Genomic DNA, 26094 nt, shown 5'->3' on the forward strand with positions numbered 1-26094 from the left:
GGGGGGGGGGGGGGGATTAATTAATTACCGTTAGATTCAACAAACCATGTGAGATCGAACGGCTAAAAAGATACTACTAGTATGCCAGAAGATGTCGACGGTTCAGATCGCTTTAAACCCGTTGATAAATTAGGATCCACGATTTTACAGTCTTCCAAGAATATTAGCCCTAATTTTTTATGGTAGTCAGTCGCAAAAACATCGACCAAGAATGTTTTACTTTTGATTTCAAATTACTTTGCTCTCTTGTGTATGCATGAGAAAGTTCACGTTATATATCTTTGTCGTCTTCTCTGTTTTGTGTTCAAGTGATTTGTGCACGGTTTTAAGGATATAAAAATGGGTTGAAAAATGTGGGCTGTTGCCTGCCTATAAGACCCTTCCAAGTCCGAGAATAAACTTGAAAAGTTGAATGCAAGTGGTTTACTTTTGTTGCATACCCATTGGTCCACCAAGATTCCATATGTCCAATATTCATATATAAATAGAATCTGCAGAAATAAATCAAGGATGGTCCAAAAAGCAATTAGCATCTATCTATTTAGCAACTTGTAGGAGGATCGTTGAGACCGCATCATTGCTTCTAAGAGATAAAATCGGAATGATCAACTATCTTCGTGGATGGTCCTGACAATCAAAAAAGGTTAAAGGCTGCCGAAGAAAAGGTTCGGTCTCGTCGTATCATCTTTGTTCATATATACATTTATTAAAGTCGTTGTAACAGAGACTTAGGGAACATTTTCAACGATCTTTTTGTGATCTCTGTATGTGGATTCTGATTCTTCCTCATGTTATAAATACCACTAGACTCAAGCAACTAGAGTCTCAAGCAACTCCTCTCAGTCCATCTTCTTCGCTTTATTCAAGAAGATGGACAAGGTTATGAGAATGTCGTCCGAAAGAGGGGTAGTTATATTCAGCAAGAGCTCGTGTTGTTTGTCCTACGCGGTTCAAGTTCTTTTCCAAGATCTCGGGGTTATCCCTAAGATTCACGAGATCGATAAGGACCCTGAATGCCGAGAGATCGAGAAGGCACTAATGAGGCTAGGGTGTTCAAAGCCGGTCCCAGCCGTCTTCATTGGTGGCAAGCTCGTTGGTTCGACCAATGAAGTAATGTCCATGCACCTTAGCAGCTCGCTTGTTCCCTTAGTGAAGCCATATCTATGTTAAACAACAAAAGTGTCTCCAAGGATTTATCATACTAATTAATTAGCTATGGGAATGTAATTCAATAACGAAAACAATTGAGCCAAATCTTTGTTATCTGTTTTTTTTTGGGTATTATTTAGTTGTGTACTTGGGAAAGTGTACGTATAATTGCAAGATTGTTATTATATAAACTCGGCGGTTAAAAAAAATGTATACTAGTATTTTTGCAGGAGTTTTTGCTCAAAAATATTTTTTTGAAAAGTTTTTACATTTAATGCATTGACTTTAGTATTAGTTACCAAAACTTCAAGTTACTTATAGGTAAAATTTAGAAAAATAAGGAAATCTTTCTACATCACTCAAACATAAATATATGATTCTTTTTCATTTTTATAATAAAAATTTTATTTGAATTTATATTTAAATTATCTTGAACTATTCTATAATACATTTAGTTAATAAAAATTGTGATTTTTTCCCTGCATATGATGTAATACAAAATTTATAAAAATGGACATATATTACTCAATAAATGAATAAAAAAATAAGGATAAAATATCCTACATCGTCTTAAAAAATTGGGCAATGGTTTAGAATCATACTATGAAAGAGACAAAAATGATTTTGAATACAAATGAGTAGAAAGTTTGATTTATCCTGCATTCAAACTTTAAAAACTTTTATTTGGTTTATTCCGGAGATTTTTAAATGGTTAAATATGAAAAATATTTAAAACTTTTAAAAAGTGAAATATGATAAATATTATACCGTAGATATACAATAAATATTAAAAATTAAGATGATATAATGTGAGTTAAAATATCTCGGGACAAGGTTATATAGCAGGACGGATTTTATCGATATTTATATAAATTTAAAAATATAATTAATTCGGTGTTACACGGATAAAACATCTTTTTATTATTTTGTTAACACTGTTAGTATGAGAATAAACAAATCTAATTAAATTGATTAAATAAATATTATGTAAAAAAAATTATATTGCGGTATTATATGATTTATTTAACAATTATTATACAATTATAACATATTTAACCAACAAATACAACTTATAATTTAATTCATTTAAATATTTTAGTTATAAATAATTTTGCTCCGCGGTATACTGCGGGTCCTAATCTAGTTATTCTTATTAATGTATCCTTGATTCAGATGCAACCTCCATTATGATCCAAATCAAAACACAAAAGAATCAGAATAGCAACATAACTCACATCAACAGAAATGAACTTGTCTGCAACATATACTACTGGCTTACAATTATTTTTCCCTGTACAAAGAAAGAAGATCAACAAAAACACACCAAGTAATCAAACAAATAGTGTATGGTGTCTAGAAAGGTTCTATCTAGGTGAAACGGAGGGAGCAACTCCACTGACGAGGTCAGAGCCAGAGACATCCATTGATGAATAAGGATGCTTCATGATTGAAGAATTCAATGACGATGATGGATGAGTTGTTGTCTCAGAGAGATCCGCTGTTTTAGCTACCTGAGATTCCGGCATCAGTTCCCAGNCTTTGAGGACATCTATGTGCCAGCTCCACTTATACCGGTACCCAACCGCTGTGAGCCTGACCCTGATATTTTTTCATTTTCTTATTATTATCTTTTTCTTTTTGATACACTGAGATCTTGTCTCCTAAAAAAAGGAAAAAGTTGCAAAACATTTTGTGTTGAGTGGTCATGTATTTCTTTATAATATTACTATTTTCTGATTTTTAAAAACGAAATTAATAAAAGTGGTCTGTATTTTCAAAATTTCAGTTTACTTTTGAAGTAAAAAAAAATAGCATTTAATAAAAAGGACTGACCCGTCAAGGAGATGGAGCAGAGCTTCCAAGTTATGAGCAGTAGAAAGATCAACGGTTGGTTTGAGGAACGGCGAGTTCTGATGATCTAACGGCAGCTTTTCGCCCACGTGGCAGTAACACCACGGCAACCCTCCCGCCAATTTCATTAGCGCGTGTGGCGCACGCTCGTTCAGGAACAGTCCCGGCGATTTCGCCACGACGTCGTGCTCGTTCACCACCCTCAGCACCTTTACTCCTAGTTTCTCGATCCTCTCCTTGAACCGAATGTTCCCGACTCGCGGTCCTCCGTACGTGAACACCGTCACCGGTATCACTTTTCCTTTCCTAGTTCTGTTCAGTCCCATCTCCGCCACGTCGTACCCGCTTAACACCGCCAATGCGCCGCCGAGGCTGTGTCCCGTCACGGTGATGCTCAGATCTTCTCCTTCCTCGTCTCCGTACCTCTCCACCAGCCTCTTCACTTCCGTCAGAACCTGCTCCCGCGCCGAGAATTTCGAGAACTTGCACGACGTGTCTTTGTCTGTGTAGAGATCGAGGAAACCGGATTCGACTTTAACGGCCGGGTCGGGACACCGGATTCCGTTTCCGGATACCGGTTTGAGGTAATCCTTGAGATCCGCTATCCACTCGAGCCGCGTGACGGTTCCTCTCCACGCGATCGCGATATCCCGGCGTCCGAGTCGGCCGTGCGTGGCTTCTTCGTCGTCGGAAACTGCCACGTATCCCATCCAGTTGGCGTTCTTGCTCCACACCTTGGACCATCTAGATTTCGAGAAGAAGTTGGGGAGGTTGATGTTCGACGTCGCGTAGAGATAACGCGCCACCTCGTAGCCGGAATCGAGTATCCCGAGCGATTCGAACAGGTGACGGCGCGTGAACCTGCAGCTCCCACAGTACCTTGAGAAAGGATCGAAGTCGAAGGCGTCGTAACAGGCCTGGGCCATTTCCCCGTACCTGATCAGCTCGGATCTAAGAACCGGGTCCATCGGATCCATTAACCCGGCCCAATTATCTTCTCCTTGGATCTTCCGCCACGTGTCTTTCAAACTCTTCGATTCTTTAGTTTCTTCTCTGTCCCGCCGGCGAATATCCTCCTCCGCCGTCGTCAGCTCAAAGTTTTCCTGCTCGAGCCTTGGAGAAATAGAAGCCTCCTCTTCGGTTTTCGACATGGCCCTCGCCGGCCATGAACTCGCCGGAAAAGTAATACGCGTAGAGTGTGGTTTGAGGGAAAGAGAGTAGTTTTGGTTGATAAGATGAGGAAGACGAAGGTAGTGGGAGGGAACGGTCGCCATTACTGAAAGCTTGATGACTTTCAGAGTCGTAACGGAATTTAATTGCACCCTTTATATATTTATATATGTCAAGTGTTAACAAACAATAATAAACAATTATGCTCATGTTGCATGCGTATATATCATACAGTAGTTTATTGTATCTCTTCTTTCTTCTTTTTCTTGTCATTCTTTTCTCATTACAACCATCAGTAGATTTATGCGAGTGTCCTAAGCCAACCAAGTATACCAAGAAGGCCAGTATCAAGTACCCGTGATTTCTTCTCAATCCCTACAAGTCAAACGATGAAAGTGATTTTTTCTTATGCACATAGTAATCACTAATCAACCAGTCTATTCAACATATTGTAAAAAGATGACTTTTCTCACCAATGTCAGCAGCTACCCGATGAGCACACATTACTCCTGAGAATGCCACAGCTATGACTCCCTGACCAGGAAAGCAACTATCCCCCACGCAGTATAGACCATCGATAGCCTATTATTAACCAAACCATTCTTTCATTAGCCAAACCATTCACCAGCAGAACTAAACAAATCCAGATGTTATTTATCATTCTTTGGCTTACCGTTGTATTGAACGGCATGCCTAATAAACCTTTTGGGGTTCCTCTAGGCATTGGCCCATAGGTTCCCTTATCCCTAGCAAGATATCGTCTGTGTGTTCTTGGTGTTCCCACCTGCCTCAGAAAACTTTTAGATATACAGGCTAAATACCCACATACGGTGTAGGCTTGCTCTCATGCACCTCAGATACAGATGTCTCATATCATGCAGACCTACTATTACAATGTCCATGGCAAATCGTAGGGGGGAAAAAGAGCCTAACCTCCTTAAACGTAATAGATGAACTGAGCCCTGGAAACAGTTTTTTCTCTAGCCTCTGTATTATTTCAGCTGCCACTTCTTCCTTTTTCGCTTCATACTCTTTTGGAGGGAGTCCCTAGTACCGAAAATTGGATGAAATAAGTAAATAAAAAATGGGCATAGCAACACCAACTCTAGAAGATGATACTAATGCTGAGAAAAATTGTAATTAAAACAAGTTGCTCCACGAAGATATATATATATATATATATATATAGTTCATGCTTTGTTCGCTCGTCTTAGATCAGCCTCACCTCCCAATCCTCAATTGAGGAAGTTGTAAATATGTGAAGTATATGTCGACCATCTGGAGCCAAAGATGGATCAAGAATGGTTGGAATGCTGAGGAAAATACTACCATAAGGCTCCTCCAGATTCTTCCAGTCGTCCTACATATGCAACAAAAGAACAAAGTTGCAATTGAATACTCCCAAGTCCAAACTCAGCCAAGGAAATAGATCTTACTAAGAAACTAAAACAAACCTCAAGCACAAAATGATGGCAATCTGTATCTGGAGGGAGAACCTCTGCTTTAACACCCATGTGGATTGAAAGAAATGATGGAGCCTTGACATAGACTTTCTGGAAATTTTCTTCTTCTTTTGGAAGCTTTTCTCCTTTTAAAAGTTTCCCTACAGCAACGACAATACAACTTTAGTTTTCTTACAACAGAAAACACTTATTTGACAGTTTCATAAGCCATTTTTTCTCTTACCAAACGTATCCCATCTTGTAGCATTTGAAATTATTGTTTTGGCGAAAAATTCTCTTCCATCTGCTAGCCTAACACCGACCTGAAAGTTTAGGTCCAGCAAAATAACACAAATTTCATAACCAAAAAGGAATGTCAAAGGTTTAAGGAAAAATATAACTTTAGTAAGGCTCATACAGACTTACAGCTTTTCCATCATCAAGTATTATGCTTTTTACATTAGCCTTGTAGAGAATTTCACTGCCCTGATCAACAAGTCCTTCTGCTAAAGACTTTGCAATCCCACCAACGCCACCAACCGGGTAGTTAATTCCTCCATAGTGCCTGTCACATAAAACCTGTCGTTGAACATGTAAGGAACGAAAAGAACGGAAAGGGAAACACGAGTAGACACATAGAGCCAAAAAAGACTCCTACCATACTTGCATTGATCATTGGCGTCTGTAGAGCATTGACTGTACTCACAATGAAACACTGCAAGCAAATATGAAAGGTTATAAAATTTGGAAAAAGAAATTGCGTAGATTTAGAAAAGAAAATGTTTGTTAATCACCTCTGCATCAATGAAAGATAATAATTGAGGATCCTTTATGTACTTCCGAGCTATAGCCCCAGCATTCTGCGGCAAGTAATAAGCTATACAACACAGAGAATAACATAACAAGATTCATGTTAGTAGAATTTATACTCGCAGTAATCAATTAATACACACACACACACACACACATCAAACATGATTTTTAGGAGTCCAAATTCATTGCAGAAGATTTACCGAGTGTCAAGCATTCAAGCGGTTTCTGAAAGAACTGTCCAAAAAGGTAGATAGGCTCTTCTAGTGACTTTAACTCCAGGGAGTTCAATGAGTTAAAGATCTGTACAAGTTGTAAATTATAATAAATATATATAGCACAACACTAGTAAAGAGTTCAAAATAAATAGCATATCAGAACCTTCCAGCAGTCGCCATAGAAACCAAGGATCCCTTCCTTTTCATGGGGAAACTTGCTGGTAAGTTCAGTGACGAAATCATCGTATTCTCTATGAATCCGAACAGAAAGATCATTCGGAAGATGGAAATGGACAGTAGTAGGATCAGGTATAACCTCCATCTTACGGCCAACAGCCTTCAACGCCTGAGTTATCAAGTTAAGGTTCCCCTGTTCCCTTCAATCAAATTACTTCAACTTAGTACTAAACAAAGTATATTGTTGAAATCATATGATGATATTGGTGAAGAAACAAGAAAGCAACCTTATCGCTGAAACCAAACATGACAGAAGAGCCAACATCAAATGTATACCCATCTCTTTCGTAATAGCCAGAGCTCCCACCAGGAATCAAATACTTCTCCAGAACTAAAACCTTAGCTTCTTTAACAGCTAGCTGAGTGGCAGCGACTAATCCTCCAATCCCAGAGCCGATTACTATGGCGTCGTACACACTCTCTCTTGTACTTGTTGCGTCTCTCTTCTTCGTCCCTTCAACCGCAATTGAAGAAGAAGAAACGGATTTTACTGTAACCATAGGCGATTTCTTCTTCCGATTCTCAAAAAATCGAACATGAAACCCTAAATTGGAAGAACAACCCAGCTTATTCGAGGTCTTTAACGGAGAGAAGAACAAGGAACTAGGATGACCACACTCTATGGGATTTTGAAAACTCAAATTCATGCTGCTAGCTTAGAGTTCGATCGTCGTCTTCACAGACACTGAATTGGGGAAGTAAAACTTGGATATTCCCAAAACCAACCAATATCATCAATTCATGAGAGGATGATTATAAAAAGCATAATCAAAATTAGCAGCGAGATTAGGCAAAAGGTTTTATCCAAATATGGATATTTATTATTTCAGAAATAATAAATCGTAGCCGTTAATCCTTGTAAGAGGGGGGGGGGATTAATTACCGTTAGATTTAACAAACCATGCGAGATCGAACGGCTAAAAAGATACTACTACTAGTATGCCAGAAGATGTTGAATGCAAGTGGTTTATTTTTGTTGCATCCATTTGGTCCATTAAGATTCCATATGTCCAATATTTTTCATTGCAGAAATAAAATCAAGTATGGTCCAAAAAGCAATTAGCATCTATTATAGGCAGACTCTCTTTTTAGCAACTTGTAGGAGGATCGTTGAGACCGCATCTTTGTTTCTAAGAGATAAAATTGGAATGATCAACTATCTTCGTGGATGGTCCTGAAAATAAAAAAAATGTTAAAGGCTGCCGAAGAAAAGGTTCGGTCTCGTCGAATCATCTTTGTTCAGAGACTTAGGGAACATTTTCAACGATCTTTTTGTGATCTCTGTATGTGGATTCTGATTCTTCCATCATGTTATAAATACCACGCGACTCAAGCAACTAGAGTCTCAAGCAAAACTCCTCTCAGTCCATCTTCTTCTTCTTCTTCGCTTTATTCAAGAAGATGGACAAGGTTATGAGAATGTCGTCCGAAAGAGGGGTAGTTATATTCAGCAAGAGCTCGTGTTGTTTGTCCTACGCGGTTCAAGTTCTTTTCCAAGATCTCGGGGTTAACCCTAAGATTCACGAGATCGATAAGGACCCTGAATGCCGAGAGATCGAGAAGGCACTAATGAGGCTAGGGTGTTCAAAGCCGGTCCCAGCCGTCTTCATTGGTGGCAAGCTCGTTGGTTCGACCAATGAAGTAATGTCCATGCACCTTAGCAGCTCGCTTGTTCCCTTAGTGAAGCCATATCTATGTTAAACAACAGAGGTGTCTCCAAGGATTTATCAGACTAATTAATTAGCTATGGGAATGTAATTCAATAAGGAAAACAATTGAGCCAAATCTTCGTAATCTATTTTTCTTTTTTGGGTATTATACTATTATTTGCTTGTGTAACTTGGGTAAGTGTACGTACACTTGCAAGATTGTTATCATATAAACTCGGCGGTAAAAACATTTTATTCTTATTGTAATGTATCCTTGATTCAGATGCAACCTCCATTATGATCCAAATCAAAACACAAAAAGAATCAGAATAGCTACATAACTCACATCAACAGAAATGAACTTGTCTGCAACATATACTACTGGCTTACAATAACTTTATCCTGTACAAAAAAAAAAAGAACAACAACAAGAACACACTAAGTAATCAAACAAATAGTGTATGGTGTCTAGAAAGTTTCTATCTAGGTGAAACGGAGGGAGCAATTCCACTGACGAGGTCAGAGCCAGAGACATCCATTGATGAATAAGGATGCTTCATGATTGAAGAATTCAATGACGATGATGGATGAGTTGTTGTCTCAGACAGATCCGCTGCTTTAGCTACCTGAGATTCCGGCATCAGTTCCCATATGATTTCCAGTTCTCTTACAACTTCCGCCATTGAAGGCCTTGCATCCGTCTCCTCTCTGCAGCATCGCAGCGCTAAAGTTGCAAACTTTTCAAGGCATTCATCTGGAACTGAGCTCATTCTCTTATCCACGGCTGACAATATCGAACCAGACTCGTATGCAATGTTGATCTGACAGAAAGAACCATTCCAAACAATTTTAGGTAACGTCAAGAAGAGAAACAAGCTCTTAGCATCTAATCATCATTACCTCACGAACTATGTTCTTGCCATGTGTGATTGGCTGCATTCCTGTTAATAGCTCTAAGAACACTACACCTAGACTGTATACATCACTTTTGTCTGTCAATTGATGAGTCAAGAAATATTCCGGATCAAGGTAACCCTGTAAGTCGAACAAATAATTCTCAGTCATGATTTAAGAAACCATTTTTACAAGCAATGCAGGATTCAGATCTTACCGGAGTTCCTTTTACAACAGTAGACACGTGATGAGGTGAGATGCCTTCCATATCAGGCACTGGGGCAAGTCTTGAGAGTCCAAAATCTGCAACCTTTGCGGTGAATCTGGAGTCCAACAATATGTTGCTTGCTTTGATATCGCGATGGAATATCGGGGGATCAGCTTCCGTGTGTAAATACGAGATTCCCTTAGCTGAACCTAAAGCAATCCGTAGTCTCATCGCAAAGTCTAGAGGCTCTTTTAATTTAACTGCAAAAACACATATTTGTATATAGCCCTTGAGACTTGGAAGTTTACAGCACACAAAATCATCTATGCTGCTTAATATGTCATATGAAAAGACATCCTCATTAAGAGCAGTAAACAGCGGTGCGTAGTCTTTCTTGATCCACATAGAGAACAAGCAGCACTATAGATGACTCAGTAAGAAGTAGAACATACCAGATATATTGTCTCGCAAAGTACCATTTTCCATGTACTCATAAACCAGCATCTGCAGGCGTGACAATACAAGCAATAAGAGAAACATATATAGGTTTCGGACCTCAACCGGAAGAGGGTTTGGACAACAGTACCTGCTCGCCTTCTTCATCGCAAAATCCAAGCAACGAAACAAGGTTTCTGTGATGCAATCTCGATAACAATTCAATTTCAGTTAGGAACTCCCTCTCACCCTGCAATGATCCCTCTTGTGCTCTTTTAATTGCCACAACCGTTCCGCTACCAAGGGTGCCTTTGTAGACCTTTCCATAACCTCCTTGCCCTATTTGAGTGGAATTATTAAAATTGTCCGTAGCCAGAGCCAGCTCAGCATAAGTGAAGCTCTTCACACCTTCGATTTTCAGAGAAGCTTTGGAAGCTGCACAGGGATGAATCAAACTTGTAATACCAAAACCAAAAACATATGACCACTACGAATACACAATTTCGATAGATAATCTACTCTGAAAACACATATTGGCATCCACAAGATAATGCTTACCTCGCTTTCTTCTAGCAACCGCACTGTATCCTTTCATACGTTTCTTCATAATGATAAGGGCAATAATAGCGGTTAGCGTAACTGCAACTGCAGCTGAACCAAGAACAATTCCCGCAACAGCACCTTTACTTAAACCAGATGGCGAAGCTGAAGGGAACACTACAAAACCAAAAAAGCATGACGGTCAAAACAGAGCTCAATTATGAAAAAGTTGTAAGACAATATAGGTAAGCCATTCTCTATTGTTATCAGGAACGCTGAGAAACAAATGACACTTTTACTTAACCAAGTTCTGTATGGAAAAAAATACCAGAGGACGAATACTCTGCAACTAACCATCTCTGTAGACATCTAACAATGTGAAATTCATAAGCTCATAAGGACCAAACAGATCTTCGTCTCGGATATTCCATCCAGTGAACATGGCCCTTATCCGCCGAACCTCGCTACGATTGAATATGAAAGAATTGTTGGCATTTGAACCAAACACAGGAAAGAACTTCAAGTACATTCGAAGTCTAGGTCCTTTTTGCCACTGGAATGAGTCAAGGCGCAGCTGATACAGATTCAAACTAAGGCCAGAGGTGATGTATTGCTGAAATTCGGATCTGTAAGGAACAAAATCCGAGAAACCAGGACTTTTCAACCGATATCCCACAAGCAGAGGAGCAGCACAAAAGCACCGTCTAAGAGGCTCTGGTGAAAATTCATAAGGGGGTGGGCATTCAGAACAAGTTGTAGTGTTAGAATTGGTTGAACCCTGATTATTGTCTTCCTCAGTTAGAGGTCCACATAATCGAAGCAGATTTCCATCTGAGCATAACGGATTCCCCTGAAGCCTGGAAATCAAACAATGTCAAATGATACCAGAAAAGTGGACAGTAATCTGAGGGAAGGAGTTTATCACATCTTAGATGGAGTAAACAAGATTTTTTTTTTATAAATGTTATATGCATCATTTAGTAGCTAGAATGATATGCAAAGCAAAATCGTATGCATGGGCACCTAATAAAGAGTAATAGGAAAGCGCAGATGCAAACCAGATAGTCACATTTGGGCGAAGGTCAGATCTGCCAGAAATATTTGAAAACCTATTGTTCCGCAGATCCCTGAAAAAACATAAAGGAACTGATGGTCGTCAAGAGAAAATATAAAGAAAGTTGGAACATGCTGGTAGGTCAAAGGAAAGGAGATATGATTGTCATACACAATAATTGTCTCGGTTGAATTCAGTTCTCTTTCTTGCCATATTCTAGAGGGAATCGAACCACTCAGATCATTGTTTGCAAGCGACCTGCAACATTAGGTAGACAACAAAACAAACCATCAGCTATCTTTATAATATCCAAAAATGATAAAACGAATAAGTGCATCTCAGAAACCAAAAAGTGACTACACCAATCGAACACACTTACAACTTTTGAAGTCGTGGAAGACCTGAGAAAATTGTTGGAATGGTTCCAGTTAGACTGTTATTGGACAGATCGCTGCAGTATTTTCATCAGATAACAAAGTTAAAAGCCCTTCATTTCGAACCAAATAACAAAAATAGAGTACTAATAACAGTACATTGCCCTGATTAAATCAAAGGCCAGAATTATGAAAAACGTTAAGAGCTTACATGGTTGTGATACTATCAGAAAGCTTCCCTGTAGGTATAGATCCATTTAACTGATTTCGACTTAGGTCCCTGGAATTCATTCATGTCGAACAATCAGAAACAGGTTATATTAATTCGCTAAGGTAGCTGCAGGATTATACAAGGAAGCGGCTAGATAAGTTATAAGACTTACAAATAACCAAGTTTTGGGATACTGCTAAGATCAGGCATTGGCCCTTGCAAGCTGCAGTTCCTAAGACTCCTGCCCGTGGACAGATAGAAAAATATGCATAGGTTAGCATAGAATGCTCATATATCTTATGTCCAAAAGATTTAAAAAACATATATAGAAAATAAACTACCAGTATCTCTAAATTTAGAATGCACTATCTTAATTAGCTCAGAAATTTGTTGATTTCCATCCCCAGAGCTTATGATATGCACAGTTTAACTCAAATCCAATGCATGACTCTCATACTGAATTTTTGAATGCATTAACAGAAGATGAAAACCCCTCCAGCCTCACACTTAAGTGACTTTTGAGTTCAAGATACATTGTGAAACTAGCACTTACATCTTCAAAAGTTTAGACATGTTTCCATAAGATTGTGGAATCATAGTCCCATCAAAGTGATTGTTATCTAATTGTCTGCCAAAATAAACACGAGGGAAAAAGGTCAAAAAGAAAAGAAAAAACACATGGATCACCAACTTGGTATGGTGACAGAACCAGGGAAATCGAAAGAAATCAGTAACATGAACTTACAGGATAAGCAAATTTGGCATGTTTGATAACTCAGGAGGAAGATAGCCTGATAAGTTGTTGTTGTCAAGAAGGCTGTAACAAAAACAAGTAGTGTTTATAAACATTATTAAATAGGTAAAGCGTGTGTAGCATGTTATAAACTTGAAAACTGAGATTAGGTATAAACCATAACATTTTTAAAGTAAGATGATTTAAGCCAGCTAATGATACCAACTCACATGTGAACAATTGAGGGTAGACTTCCAAGCTCGGGTGGTATCTGCCCGCTAATCGAATTATTATTCATGTGACTGGGAAAAAGATAAGATAGACAATAAATGTAACATACTCAACAGGAAAGGAATCACCATTAGCCAAAAAAAAACAGCCATGATAAACTGAACATCCGAATAAAGAACTCACAAGTGCTTTGTTTTGTTTAAGTTTGCAAACGATTTGGGCAGTGGTCCTGATATACGGTTTTCATCAATCTGTATTCTATCCAAGTTTGGAAGAAATCCAAGCTCATCGGGTAAGTTTCCAGTTAATAGATTTCCATTCAAGAGCCTGAAAAAGTCACACCAAAGTTAGAAGCCAAGCAAAGGTAAACCAAGACTATTTAGGGAAGTAAAGAAGAAACTTCAAGACTTACAAGAGTTGTAAAGACTTGATATTCCCAATTTCCTTTGGTATAGTTCCGGTGATCTTGTTCCACATGAAACTCCTGGCATTAGAGAAGAAGCAGAAGTTGTACAATAATACACAAAGAAAGTTATAATCACCACTGGGGTATGACTAGAAAGATCAAGTAATATATATATATATATATATATGTATATATCACGTACAGGATAGTAAGACGAGTCAACCGGCCAAGCTCCGGGGACAAGTTTCCTGAGAGGTTCATACTGAACAATTGCCTTCAAGTAAAAAAAAAAAAGCAAGATACTCAAAACAAGTCTCAAGGAAGACAAGAATGCTTAAGAAGAATAAGGAGAAAGGGGTAAAGAAAAGACAATAATACAGTTCGCTGACATGAAGATAACCATCATCAAGAGAGGAATTGAAGCAGACAACACCAGTCCAATTCGAATTGCACGGGTCTCTTCCACGCTTCCAATTACTCAATCTGTGAACGGGATCACTCAGACTGTCTTTGATGACTCGCAAAGCCCTCACTGAATCCACAATAGAAAACATCGACGATCAGTACAAAACCCATGTCGCAGACAAAAGTTGTTTAACGATCTAAACCAAAGAGAAGGTCGATTAAAGAAAGAAAAAACAAAACAAAAAAAGGAAACCTTCGACGGGATTGGTGATGTCGTCTTGAGCAAAAGTAGAAGACGACGAGAAACAAAGGAAGAAGACGAAAAACAGAGGAAGGAGACAAGAGGAGACATGGGTCGAAAACATAGCGAGAGAGGAAGACGACCCAAGAAGAAACAAAATCTCCAGAGATAGTTAAAAGGAAAAGGCCATGACCAGGTTAGAGAGTGAAGAAGACGACCAGGTAAGAGGGAAGTGGTTGGTATTGGGTGGGAGCATTGAAGAGTGGTAAAACAAGGACATTTCCTTAGTTTGACAAATTCAGGTAGTGGATGAGACCGACGGAGCATCATCAAAATTGTCACTTTCGCCGCCGCCATTACTCTCCACCTTCTTTCTTTCTTTCTTCTTCCGTCAAAACTTGCTACATTTTTTTTCCTTTGTTTAATGATTCCTTTGTGTAAAACCTGCCCCTTTGACCTTTTTGTCTCACTTTTTATTTTATTGACAGTAGGTAAAAACTTGCCAAGTGCGATGAATTTAAATTTACAAATGTTGTGTAGTAAATAAATATGGTTACATTATTATATTCCACCTTGTAATTATTATTATTTTTGTTTTCAAATGTATAAAAAAAAATTAAAACATATACCAATTGCAAATAAATAGCATCGAGAAGAGTCGATATCAATCATTGGTCTATCGAAATATTAATGTAGTACTAAAGTTGATATATATGTGTATGTGTATTTTGGTCCCCACGAATACTAAAAAGTCACGAAAGATTTCCAAACGACTTTTATTGGAAGTACTATGGTGTTTTGATTAATTTTCTACAAGTGCGATTAAACTGTTGTAACCATTATGTTAGTATGGTTGTGAATATATACTTAGAAGTATATGATTGAAACTTAGAAAGCAATAAACCCACACAGCGAAGACAAAAAAAAAAAAAAATGCTAGGGACAAATATAGCAGGAATAACTAAAAATGGAAATATAAGAAGCTATGATAAAACTACTTAAACAAGAAGTACAATGTTGCGGCATCATTTGAAAAAAGCATATGATATATAGTACACGTGAATTGTTATGGATAGATGGTTTCCTAAATATATATGGTTAAATCATCATTATGCCGTGACGATAGTAAAATATAAAAATACTAGATTGAGCACGGGTTGAAATTCATTTTATTTACATTATAATTTTTATATAAAATATAATTTATGTGATTTTTTAAAAATGTTTTTTTGAATAAAATATTATGCAATAAAATAACTGAAATTGTGCTGTAATAGTGGTTAAATTTTTTTTATATACAAAATTTTGTATATTTTCTGTTTTAAAATAAAATTTTAGTATGTTGCATTAGTTTATGTACGTTAAGTTATTTCAACAATGTATATTTTACTTTATTACTTGAATGTCATTATAAAATATAATTTTATTTGATAAATAATTTAATAAAATAAATTAATATGGTAAATTAGATAATATCAAATGATTCTTTAGAATATATTTTTTAAGATTTTTGGAGACTATAACAAATAATATAAAACTTAATCTGTAATCTATTTGTAACCAATTTATTAAAATTATATAGTTTACAAAAAAACAGGTATTCATTTCTCTTATCTCTAAATAAATAAATGAAAAAGGAAATAAACTTTAGTTGGTATAAGTAAGCATCATCAAGCTTTTGAATTAGCACAGGGTCGAGGTTATTAAATGATACCGGACCAATTCGGGGTTATATAAATTATAAGCCGGTAAGAGAAGGCAATGTTTAGAAAAGGGAGGAGGTGTCTTCGTTTTATAGTAGTTGGGCCGATAAATAAAAGCCCAAAAACTTAATAAAGAGAAGGCCCAAAAACGCTTGTCACGAAAAAACGCGCCAGGTAGGGGTCGAACCTACGGCCTTCTGCTTAGGAAACAGACGCTCTATCCACTGAGCTACAGGCGCTTTTGACACTACATGATTTCTTGAAACGTACTAGTATAATTCTTCCCTTTCTCCTTGGTTCGCTGTTTTTATTTTTATTTTTTTTGGTTCATCATTCATTTCTTTTGTAAGAGTCATATATAGTGCGTGCTGCGTTCGTTGTATATTAAGAGGCAAAAAAAAATAAATAGTTTTGTTTATCTTGTTTCTATAATACAATACTTTTTAGAAAAAAAAAATTTTGAGTCAAGAGCCAGACGTGGGGAGATGTTATATGCGATAATTGCTAAAAACTAGCATGTTAAAACAAGCAAACTACATAAAAACTACTTGTAATGAATGGACCTAATCCTAATGGGGTACTAGGAGATTGATTAATTAATTAAGCATTTAAAAGCAAATAATCAACTACAGTAGAATAAAAAAAGAGGGGGGAGACAAGATGCTGCGATGCTTCACGTGCCTTTGTGCCTTTTAGCTTTTTCATCACACTAATCATTTCTTTTTAAATAAATCACACTAATAGACGAAAATACTGTATGTACTAATAAAATTAAAAAAAAAATCATAAATTTTCTCAAATCAACTCATAAATGTCACATATTGGGGTAATTATAAAGTTATTATAGTTAGTGACGTCACTTCTCTCTCCTCAGTTTAAGGTAAGTACATCCTCTCTCTCTCTCTCTCTCTCCTTCCTACGCTCCTCTTTCGTTTCGTTTCGTTTCATTTCATAGAGAGAGAGAGAGAGAGAGAGAAAGCTTCATCTTCATGATCTGATCTCTCCATCATTCATTATCTCCATTGTGCATTGTTCTCTCACCAAACATATTAATTATTCGATTCAATTTCCATTTTCTCGGATTTCAAAAATTCAAAAAAAAAAACCAAAAATGGAGAAATCATCAGATTCGAAGCTCTCCGATCCAATTCCACTTCCCAATAATCCAAATGCCGATCCGATCCCTCCTTCTTCCTTCCACCGCCGATCTCGCTCCGACGACATGTCTATGTTCATGTTCATGGATCCCCTCTCCTCCGGCGCACCACCTTCCTCCGACGATCTTCCTTCCGACGACGATCTCTTCTCGTCCTTCATCGACGTCGACAGCCTCACATCTAATCCAAATCCTTTTCCGAATCAATCTCTCTCTTCCAACTCCGCCTCCGGCGCTAATCCTAATCCTAATCCTCCTCCGCAGTCTTCTTCTCGTCCTCGTCACCGTCACAGCAATTCCGTTGACGCTGGATGCGCCATGTATGCTGGTGAAATCATGGACGCTAAGAAAGCTATGCCTCCTGAAAAGCTCTCCGAGCTTTGGAACATTGATCCCAAACGCGCCAAAAGGTTCGTCTTCTTCTTCTTCTAGAATTGAAATCAAAATCGACGGAGAATGAGTTTTTGAGGAATTAACAGAATTAGGGATTTTGGAATATAGGATATTAGCGAATCGTCAATCTGCAGCTCGATCCAAGGAGAGAAAAGCTCGATACATTCAAGAACTTGAGCGTAAGGTTCAATCGCTTCAAACCGAAGCTACCACTCTCTCTGCTCAGCTCACTCTCTACCAGGTTTTTGTTTCTCTTCTTCGATTCCTTCTTTGGTTGATCTCACCTGATTTACTCAAGGGATAGCTTCTTGATTCGGATTTTTTTTAAATGTTGATTGTGATACAGAGAGACACAAATGGACTAGCAAACGAGAACACAGAGCTGAAACTCAGGTTACAAGCAATGGAGCAACAAGCTCAGCTTCGTAATGGTAAAAGCCTTATTCCTTCCTTCCTCTCTTATGCATTTTTTTTTTTTGGTAACGTTTTCTGCTTCTTCAATCTGATCTGCTTTTGATTACAGCTCTAAACGAAGCTTTGAGGAAAGAAGTTGAAAGGATGAAGATGGAGACAGGGGAAATCTCTGGGAATTCAGATTCGTTTGATATGGGAATGCAGCAGATTCAGTATTCTTCTTCAACGTTCATGGCAATTCCACCATATCATGGCTCTATGAACGGCCAGGATATGCAGCAGATGCATTCTAGTTTCAACAATCCAATGGAGATGTCGAATTCTCAAAGCGTATCGGAGTTTCTACAGAACGGGCGATTGCAAGGGCTAGAGATAAGTAGCAATAGCTCAAGCTTAGTCAAATCTGAAGGACCTTCCCTCTCTGCTAGTGAGAGTAGCTCTGCGTATTGACAACAAGACTATGGTGTGGCTGATATTATCCTGTTAATAGGCTTTTTTTTTCTTTTTCTTCCAATTCATTTGATTCACTTTTGATTATTTATTATTCTTTTTCTCTGCTGGAGGTGCCAATGTGCAAGAAAGGACGTATAAAATTGTGCTGTGTTGCTTTAAAAATTGTTGGTTGTGATTTTTATTGTTTGCTACTCCCATCCCTTGTTTGTTCTTCAAGGAACGAGCAAGACTAATAAATTTCATTTTCCTTTGGAAACAGACAATGATCGTTGCTTCATTTTATTTTACAATCATTTTTATATATTTTAGGCAAGCAAGTGACATGAATGTAGTAGTAGCATTTTAACGATTTATAAAATAACCACGTTGTAAGCTGTTTTTTTGTTAAACCCAACCACTCACTCACCCGCGTCTTCCACCACGGGGCCAAGTTAGCAGAAAAGAACTTCTTGTCTTGGCACTTCTTGCTTAAAAACAAACTTAAGTTGGGAAAAAAAAAAAGAGAAGAGCTCAGTAGGGTGGCTTTTAGACATCTGAGAAATCAGAAGAATGCGAAGGACCCAACCAACGCGGATGCCAATATCATCACAGCTCATGCACCAGCCGGGAATCGAACCCGGGTCTGTACCGTGGCAGGGTACTATTCTACCACTAGACCACTGGTGCTTTGATGACCCTTATTAAGTTTTACACTATAATATATATTATCAAAAAAGCTTTACTCATATTTTGTATCCAGTTGTATATCACAGTAAGTTGGTAAGGAATTAGTTAGATCAAAAAGTGTATATAATAGACTCATTAAAAAAAGGAAAAAAATATATGTTTGGTGAAGAAAGATTAGAGAAGAGAAGGTAGAAGAAAATCACTTTGTCAATTGTAGCAGACTACGTTGGCCGAATCTCCTTAAACTTCTTAGGTACCTATTTTGAAATGACAGGCCCAAGCCCAAATATATCGTCGTTGACCTAGTCAATTGTGAGTGTTTTTTCTTTGAAATCGAAATTGATAGCCTAAAGAAGCCTTAAACAAATTTAAAAAAATAGGTTATGGTCAAACTTAACACAACTAAGTGAACGACTAATTACTCGCTGACAATTATAATATTAGTGCTGAATACTGGATTAGTTTTTTTTATTTATTTTGTCGGTAAAATACTGGATTTAGTTAAGAAGAAAATATCAAGACGAAGAAGATTGATGAGAGATGACGTATGTGCTGCGGTCATGCGCCTTTTCTTTATTCATTCCCCACTAAGTATATTCTGTTATATACTAGTCTTTACTCCTTCGTGCGACGGTCCCCGAACGGCCGAACCCAACCTTGTTACGTCTCTAATTCATAAATCATAACTAACAAAATACTACATTTTTTTTTTCAAAACAAATACTCCTACATAATAATACAAAACGATAATTTGTGAATAAAAAAAAAATAATACAAAACGATATTTGTTTTTGTTTTTTTGGGTGTAAAAAACGATCAAAATTGATAATGCATGGTGATTAATGATTTAGTGAACTCTCTTTTCCATGCTCGGTGACATGCAGATTTTCTATAAAAAAAAAAAAAAATTAAAATATGCATTTGGATGTGTTTCCATTTACAGTCTTAATTTCCCTTAATTGATATCTTAAAATGTTTTTTTTTTTTTTTTTTAAATGGCTCAGTATAGCAACAATAGTATATTTACTAAGGCCCAGAGTTGGCCCTAATTTAATTTGGAGCGATACAAACAAACAAACAAACAAACATAATAAGAGAGAGAGAAGACTCTCTGCTATCGACCAAACAACTTTTTCCCCTCTCCTCTGGGAGATCTCCAGATTTCTCTCCTTCTTCTTCGCGCCCCCTGAAACATTCACTCGTTCTCGCCGGCGGCGTAAGTTCTCCGTTTCTCTTGCCGGCAGATCGACTCTTCCAATCCTCCGATCCGATTTTCCCGGTATCGATTCCTCCTTCTTTCTAGGTCTTCCTTCGCCCCTTCGAAAAACAACCCCCCCCCCCTGTTGCTCTCAAAACCTCAATTTTACCCTTACCCCGTCCAATTCTCCCTCGATTTTGCAGTTATGGCGATTAGGGTTACCTTCACCTACTCCAGCTACGTTGCTCGGAACCTTGCTTCATCCGCCGGGACTCGTGTCGGTACCGGAGACGTTAGATCATGCTTCGAATCATGGATTCGTCCCAGGTTCTGCGCTAACACTCAGATAACCGACATCGATAAATCTACCGGAGCCAACAACAACTCATGGCTTGGTCCCAGCTCAAGCCCTCTAGCTCGACCAGCTTCTTCTTCTTCTATGTACAGCACCATCGCCAGGGAGATCCTCGAAGAAGGAAGCAAGAGTCCGCTTGTTATGGGTATGATCTCAATCATGAGATTGGCTGGTGGAGCTCCTGAGCTTCCCTGTATGAACGTTCTCGGGATTTCTCCCTTTAAGACCTCTTCTGTTATCCCCTTCCTTAGGGGTTCCAAGTGGATGCCCTGTAGTATTCCGGCGACGTTATCAACTGATATCACTGAGGTTGATAGGGTTGGAGGAGGAAAGGTGTGTGATGCTAAAGTTAAGTTGGAGTTGAGTGATAAGGTCTCCAATCCTGGTAACGGTTGGGTTAATAAGCTGTTGAACATCTGCTCCGAGGATGCTAAGGCTGCTTTCACGGCGGTTACTGTTTCACTCCTTTTCCGATCTGCTTTGGCCGAGCCTAAGTCTATACCTTCGACATCTATGTACCCTACTCTTGATGTGGGTGATCGTGTTATGGCTGAGAAGGTGAGAATACACTACTGGCTATGTAAATTTTGCATTTTGCTATCGTAGATTGGTGTTTGATGTTAAGAGGTTTTTTTTAAATGGTTGCTTTCATCAATTCTGTATTATTATAGGGACTAAATTTTTGTTATGGAAATGGTCTTATATGTGTCTAAGGATGCACATGAATCTTTTAATTGGTGTGTGTGGCTTTAATGTCTGAGTGATTGATCTACTTTTGTGTTGGACAGGTCTCATACTTTTTCAGAAAGCCAGAGGTTTCAGACATAGTTATCTTTAAGGCTCCTCCTATTTTGCTGGTATATCTCACGATTTCTGGTTTTTTTTTTGAAGTGTTTTGAAAACCTGTTTCAAGAGGTGCTTGATATTCTCCTTTGAATTGCAGGAACATGGTTACAGTTGTACTGATGTTTTCATAAAAAGGATAGTTGCTAGCGAAGGTGACTGGGTTGAAGTAAGCCCTTATCTCTCTGACCCACTTGTTGATTGATCCTATTCATCCATTGAATTCTTTGTTTACCTTTATCGGTATTACTTCTCTAGTAGGATTCTTGATGAAAACAGCCTCCTCAAAACAGACCCTTAACCATTGTTTTTCTGTTTTTGTATCATTCTCTTGTCTAACCTATCAATGCTGTATCATGTAGGTTTGTAATGGAAAGCTCTTAGTTAATGACTCTGTTCAAGTAGAGGATTTTGTCTTAGAGCCGATTAACTACGAAATGGAACCGATGGTAAGCAAACTTGTCATTCCTAATTTAAGGATTTCTTGACCTGTAAAGTTGTTAAAAAGAATGCTGTTAACTTGGCTTTTTTCCTGTTTATTTGCAGTTCGTCCCTGAAGGTTATGTCTTTGTTCTAGGAGACAACCGCAACAAAAGCTTTGACTCTCATAACTGGTAAACCACTTTGGAAATTATCTGTTATTTTATGGTTCTTCTGTCTGTAACTTTGAAAACTCTGTTGACTCATGGATGATTTGGTGAATGTTAAGCGCAGGGGTCCTCTTCCAATAAAGAACATCATAGGGAGATCTGTGTTCCGGTATTGGCCACCGAGCAAAGTGTCAGACATAATACACCATGACCAAGTTATCCAAAAGAGAGCTGTTGATGTTTCATGACCGATGCAGGTGGTTCTTAGGATTAAGCATAAAATTGAATAGATGAGCCGAGCCAACCATTTTGGCAAGGAAGGCTACAGAGCAATTTTTTCTTCCTGTCTACTGCTTCTATAGAAGACATGGAATGCAATGGGAAATCCATAAGAAGAAAACTGATATTTTTGCTTTGATTTTTTTTGTTGTGTTGAAACCTTAATGCAACCATTGTTATTGGCAGTCTCTGTCAAACATAAGGGCAAACTGTTTTTTCTAGTGTTTTTTTTGTGAAGAATCCTGTAAACGTTCTTTTCCCAAGCTCTGTAATGTAGTGTTAAGAAGTGCTGATATCTTTCTACCCAAAAATAAAAAAGAAGAAGTGCTGATTTCTTTGTTACTACTGATGAGGTTAAAATCCAGGAGTTTCATTTTAATATAACTGTTTATGTTGGAATTTGCAGGTTATCGTAGGATATGAGAAGTTTTAAATAGATTTTGTATATGAAAAATTGTGTTACAGTATTTGTTTTTTAATGTAAACCGAACCAAACTAAAAATGCAGGGGGAAAAAAAAATTGAGAGAAAGCAGCATGATGCCACGAGACAGATTTTTTAGAAATCTGAGTAAAAAATAGAAAAGAAGAGCTCAGGAGGGTGGCTTGTACATCTGAGAAATCAGAAGAATGCGAAGGACCCAACCAACGCGTATGCCAAATTCATCATAGCTCATGCACCAGCCGGGAATCGAACCCGGGTCTGTACCGTGGCAGGGTACTATTCTACCACTAGACCACTGGTGCTTTGTTGTGCGTTGGTATAGGTACAGAATATATATATATATTTATTTATCCCTTTTCTTAACAGAAAGCTTCTTCGTTTCACATCAGATTGGGTGGGTAGGTATTTTAACTCGCATTCGAGTAGGTATCTAACGAAAATAATTAGAACTGAGTAAAAACCAAACATATGAGTTGAGGTACCCATAAATATGAGTTGAGGTATCCATAGAAAGGAGCCTAAAAATCAAATATATGTTTGCAGTGTTGATGAATATAGCCAGACTTTTGAATACAGAGTTGTAATACTAAATGCAAAGAAAAACAAAAACCTGCTGTGTATAATAAAAATGGATCATCAAAGCTGTTTCCTTTTCCTCCCCTCTCTCTACTTCATTTTTTTTCTCCCCCATATGTTGTGTGGAAGGGTTGTTGATTTTTTCAGTCTCCCCTACTTCTCTGCTATGCGATTTAAAAAAGAGAACAAAACAAAAGAAGAGAAATTAAAAAGTTTTTCCTTTGACAAATCTGGTACAAAGAGCGTTGATATTTAAAAAAAAAAAAATAGCCATCATCAAAGCTTTAGGCTTGAAAATCTTTATTTGAGTTCCATACAGGAGCCACCGTCTTTTGAACTCCTCCACCACCATCTGATAACACTCCGCTTCCATTTTCTGCTGCTATTAGCGGATCTTTCTCGCTCTCCTTCATCTAACAAACCCAAAGCAGAAGGAAGGATCTCACATCAGTTTTTGTTATTCTTATACAGAAACAAAAACTAAGCAATATAACCAGTCAGTATAGTATAGACCTCAAGGAGTACACCTTTTACCAACCATAACAATGCCTAAATGAGTGCTTTTTATTATGGATCAGGGATCAATTTATTGGTGTCCAGATTTCAGTATATAGAGCCAACAAAAAGATATTAGCGAAAAAGAGAGATGAAGATATATATACCTGTGGCAACTGAGTTGATGTTTCACTTGCCTTCTGCTGAGTCTCAGTCGAGCAGTAGTAGGAATAAACAACCATTCCAATCACAGCCACCAGAATACCGAGAATGTTGCGCCAGTCAAATGGGTCTCGCAGCAACACATAGCCAAATGCTAGAACCAGGCATGTTTTGAGATGTCCCAGAACTTGATATGTGACAGGAGATGTCTTTCCAATCACAAGAAAAGTGCTGAAGTTTACAGAGACTGATATGAGGCAGGACAGCACGATGAAGAACTGCAGTCAACAAAGAAGCACTGGTAAATATGCAGAATCGACAAAGAAGCAAGACGACTGGTAAATAATTTTGATTGAATTCCTGGAAGATTGAGTCTCACCACTACTTGAGAAGTGTACTTGAAGGCAAACACGTTCTGGTTGGTAAGGAGCCCATCTAAAAATGGCCCAGTGACGAAAAGAGTGATTGCTTGATATGGGCAAGACTGATACAGAAGTTGCGTGGATGAAACTTTGAATTTCTTCTGGATGGTATTTGTCATCTGTGTACATTTGGTTAAGGTAACAGCATTGGATTGGCTTAAGACAAGATATATAGAGAGTTGAAAGAATAAAGCAATGAGAAAAGAAAGGCTAAGCATAGGATACAATTTGAGCAACACAAGTTGTGATAACAGCCAGCACTGACAAGATAGAACCCAGCATATTAAGCTGAAGATCTGTGACGGTAGCGATTCCAACACCAAGGAGAAGGATGGTTAATGAAAACTGGATTTTCCGACTGCAAACAAAATAAAAGTGTGTCATTAAATAGGCCCGTGACCTGAAACTAGCTACAGAAATTCATGATGCCATGATAATGTCTGAGGATGAATTATCAACACNAAAGCCAGAAGCCATTAAACCCTAGATCTGCCGTTATGAGACAGAGATCAAGATATTTTTTGTAAGTGTTGTTGTTGATAAGGGGAAAACAAATTCAAGAGACGCGAAATGAAGAAACGAGAAGATAAAAAGGGAGGGAAGNTTTTTTTTTTTTTGGTTTTAAGACTATCACTAAGTTACCGTACTATTTACACAGTACATCGAATTAGAACTATTTGTTAATTTAACCAGAAATGCATGACCATGAGAAGATAGATGTCGTACAAAATAGCTTCCTCCACATAAACAATCATAATCGTGTTGATGGGAGCNGAGAATTCAAAACTTCGACGGAGGAGAAGAGATTCAGATTTTGTATTATCATATAAGGAACCCAAAAAAAAAAAAAATGCTNTCCAAGAGAACAGTGCAGGGAATAATTGCTAGTTTTGTCATCTATTATTGAAGGAAGAGAAGAGGGTTAGAACAGCACAAGTTGAGATGGATATCGCATCATGCAGTAGCTGAAATGAGAAATATACCTGGTAGAAACCGACAGAATTAAAGCCCAGGCTGAGGTTCAATAGTCCTATGGATATCCCATTCAATATGCCAAACCCCATCACAGCTCGTGGATCAAAAGGCTTGTGTTCGAACATCTTCATCCATAATGCCACATGAAGGGAACAAAATGTGACCAAAAGATGCCAACTTGTCAAAGTAGTCGCTGTACATACAAAATGGGGGAAGAACAGTGTCTTGCTCAGTATAATAATACTACATCAGAAGTGTCGGTGTATCTTAGGATAAAACAATAAGTGCCACAGAAAAGAAGAGCTAAAGAGTAAACAAAAGGACCTCATAAAGTAAGAAGACATTTACACAAACATCACTTTCAAAGTCACAGTAGCATCTAAATTCGAAAACGTTTGTATTACATACCAAGGATATGAAACCTTCCTAAAAACATACAAATCATGAAGGCAATTTCAGGTTATATAATCTATTAAATTTCGTAAGATAAAACAGGCTGGCAAAACACGAATGGATCCGGAGGAAACAATTTTTCGGGTAGCAACATGGATATAGATAATCAAAAGGAGCATGTGAAAATGAAAAGGTTACCGAAAGTGAAGCCAAGGGTGCTAATAAGGGCTTTGTTACAGATCACGATTGAGACAGACGACACAACGGACAAACTCAAAGCGCCGATTGTTCCCAGCTGGAACTTCTGGCCCTCGCTCATC

The 26094-nt window shown here is 37.9% G+C and overlaps 8 protein-coding genes and 3 non-coding genes across 18 annotated transcripts; 4 read left to right on the forward strand and 7 right to left on the reverse strand.

Moving 5' to 3' along the window:
- On the forward strand, window positions 816–1381 carry LOC104764809 (monothiol glutaredoxin-S11-like). The gene has a single exon (XM_010488411.2). It carries the CDS (start codon window positions 871–873, stop codon window positions 1168–1170), a length of 300 nt encoding a protein of 99 aa, XP_010486713.1. The 5' UTR covers window positions 816–870; the 3' UTR covers window positions 1171–1381.
- Window positions 2318–14671, reverse strand: LOC104764862 (probable LRR receptor-like serine/threonine-protein kinase At1g06840). 3 transcript variants are annotated; one of them, XM_019243323.1, is made up of 21 exons: window positions 14271–14671; window positions 13991–14144; window positions 13815–13886; window positions 13619–13690; window positions 13390–13533; window positions 13206–13277; window positions 12988–13059; window positions 12796–12870; window positions 12415–12483; window positions 12243–12311; window positions 12037–12108; window positions 11829–11915; window positions 11662–11730; window positions 10958–11460; window positions 10622–10780; window positions 10215–10498; window positions 10081–10132; window positions 9638–9888; window positions 9427–9561; window positions 9178–9347; window positions 2318–2685 (listed from the first exon to the last, which is right to left on the reverse strand). In XM_019243323.1, exons 1-21 carry the CDS (start codon window positions 14380–14382, stop codon window positions 2514–2516), a joined length of 2865 nt encoding a protein of 954 aa, XP_019098868.1. In that variant the 5' UTR covers window positions 14383–14671; the 3' UTR covers window positions 2318–2513. The 3 variants fall into 3 exon arrangements, with proteins under 3 accessions (XP_019098868.1, XP_010486760.1, XP_010486768.1); XM_010488458.2 differs by lacking the exon at window positions 2318–2685 and having other exon boundaries at window positions 8767–9347; window positions 14271–14670; XM_010488466.2 differs by lacking the exons at window positions 2318–2685; window positions 14271–14671 and having other exon boundaries at window positions 8767–9347; window positions 14002–14114.
- On the reverse strand, window positions 2759–4304 carry LOC104764792 (phospholipase A1-Igamma1, chloroplastic-like). Of its 2 annotated transcripts, XM_010488402.2 has the most exons (2): window positions 2983–4304; window positions 2759–2810 (listed from the first exon to the last, which is right to left on the reverse strand). In XM_010488402.2, the coding sequence occupies exons 1-2, from the start codon at window positions 4272–4274 to the stop codon at window positions 2774–2776; spliced, it is 1329 nt and encodes a 442-aa protein (XP_010486704.1). In that variant the 5' UTR covers window positions 4275–4304; the 3' UTR covers window positions 2759–2773. The 2 variants fall into 2 exon arrangements, with proteins under 2 accessions (XP_010486704.1, XP_010486696.1); XM_010488394.2 differs by lacking the exon at window positions 2759–2810 and having other exon boundaries at window positions 2922–4304.
- LOC104764782 (prolycopene isomerase, chloroplastic-like) lies at window positions 4350–7612 on the reverse strand. Of its 2 annotated transcripts, none has more exons than XM_010488383.2 (13): window positions 7105–7612; window positions 6804–7010; window positions 6626–6725; window positions 6407–6489; window positions 6271–6327; window positions 6039–6191; window positions 5857–5935; window positions 5625–5773; window positions 5396–5530; window positions 5104–5217; window positions 4844–4954; window positions 4644–4752; window positions 4350–4545 (listed from the first exon to the last, which is right to left on the reverse strand). In XM_010488383.2, the coding sequence occupies exons 1-13, from the start codon at window positions 7522–7524 to the stop codon at window positions 4472–4474; spliced, it is 1791 nt and encodes a 596-aa protein (XP_010486685.1). In that variant the 5' UTR covers window positions 7525–7612; the 3' UTR covers window positions 4350–4471. The 2 variants fall into 2 exon arrangements, with proteins under 2 accessions (XP_010486685.1, XP_019098872.1); XM_019243327.1 differs by having other exon boundaries at window positions 6804–7017; window positions 7105–7609.
- Window positions 8055–8787, forward strand: LOC104764852 (monothiol glutaredoxin-S11). Its single transcript, XM_010488450.2, has one exon. It carries the CDS (start codon window positions 8279–8281, stop codon window positions 8576–8578), a length of 300 nt encoding a protein of 99 aa, XP_010486752.1. The 5' UTR covers window positions 8055–8278; the 3' UTR covers window positions 8579–8787.
- Window positions 16128–16200, reverse strand: TRNAR-CCU. The gene has a single exon. It is a non-coding gene; the product is annotated as a tRNA-Arg (tRNA).
- LOC104764878 (transcription factor RF2b-like) lies at window positions 16804–18640 on the forward strand. Its single transcript, XM_010488478.1, has 4 exons — window positions 16804–17527; window positions 17619–17751; window positions 17857–17941; window positions 18034–18640. The coding sequence occupies exons 1-4, from the start codon at window positions 17073–17075 to the stop codon at window positions 18372–18374; spliced, it is 1014 nt and encodes a 337-aa protein (XP_010486780.1). The 5' UTR covers window positions 16804–17072; the 3' UTR covers window positions 18375–18640.
- TRNAG-GCC lies at window positions 18973–19043 on the reverse strand. The gene has a single exon. It is a non-coding gene; the product is annotated as a tRNA-Gly (tRNA).
- Window positions 20131–22653, forward strand: LOC104764886 (probable thylakoidal processing peptidase 2, chloroplastic). Of its 2 annotated transcripts, XM_010488489.1 has the most exons (7): window positions 20131–20322; window positions 20445–21154; window positions 21385–21453; window positions 21540–21608; window positions 21802–21888; window positions 21986–22053; window positions 22154–22653. In XM_010488489.1, exons 2-7 carry the CDS (start codon window positions 20447–20449, stop codon window positions 22275–22277), a joined length of 1125 nt encoding a protein of 374 aa, XP_010486791.1. In that variant the 5' UTR covers window positions 20131–20322; window positions 20445–20446; the 3' UTR covers window positions 22278–22653. The 2 variants fall into 2 exon arrangements, with proteins under 2 accessions (XP_010486791.1, XP_010486800.1); XM_010488498.2 differs by having other exon boundaries at window positions 20131–21154; window positions 22149–22272.
- TRNAG-GCC lies at window positions 22983–23053 on the reverse strand. Its single transcript has one exon. It is a non-coding gene; the product is annotated as a tRNA-Gly (tRNA).
- Window positions 23255–26093, reverse strand: LOC104764912 (uncharacterized membrane protein At1g06890-like). 3 transcript variants are annotated; one of them, XM_019243328.1, is made up of 8 exons: window positions 25973–26093; window positions 25390–25574; window positions 25242–25303; window positions 24632–24764; window positions 24364–24525; window positions 23990–24262; window positions 23645–23740; window positions 23255–23488 (listed from the first exon to the last, which is right to left on the reverse strand). In XM_019243328.1, exons 1-8 carry the CDS (start codon window positions 26091–26093, stop codon window positions 23471–23473), a joined length of 1050 nt encoding a protein of 349 aa, XP_019098873.1. In that variant the 3' UTR covers window positions 23255–23470. The 3 variants fall into 3 exon arrangements, with proteins under 3 accessions (XP_019098873.1, XP_010486833.1, XP_010486826.1); XM_010488531.2 differs by having other exon boundaries at window positions 23255–23491; XM_010488524.2 differs by having other exon boundaries at window positions 23271–23740.

Source organism: Camelina sativa, chromosome 3 (assembly GCF_000633955.1).
Source record: "Camelina sativa cultivar DH55 chromosome 3, Cs, whole genome shotgun sequence".
Taxonomy (NCBI): Eukaryota; Viridiplantae; Streptophyta; class Magnoliopsida; order Brassicales; family Brassicaceae; genus Camelina; species Camelina sativa.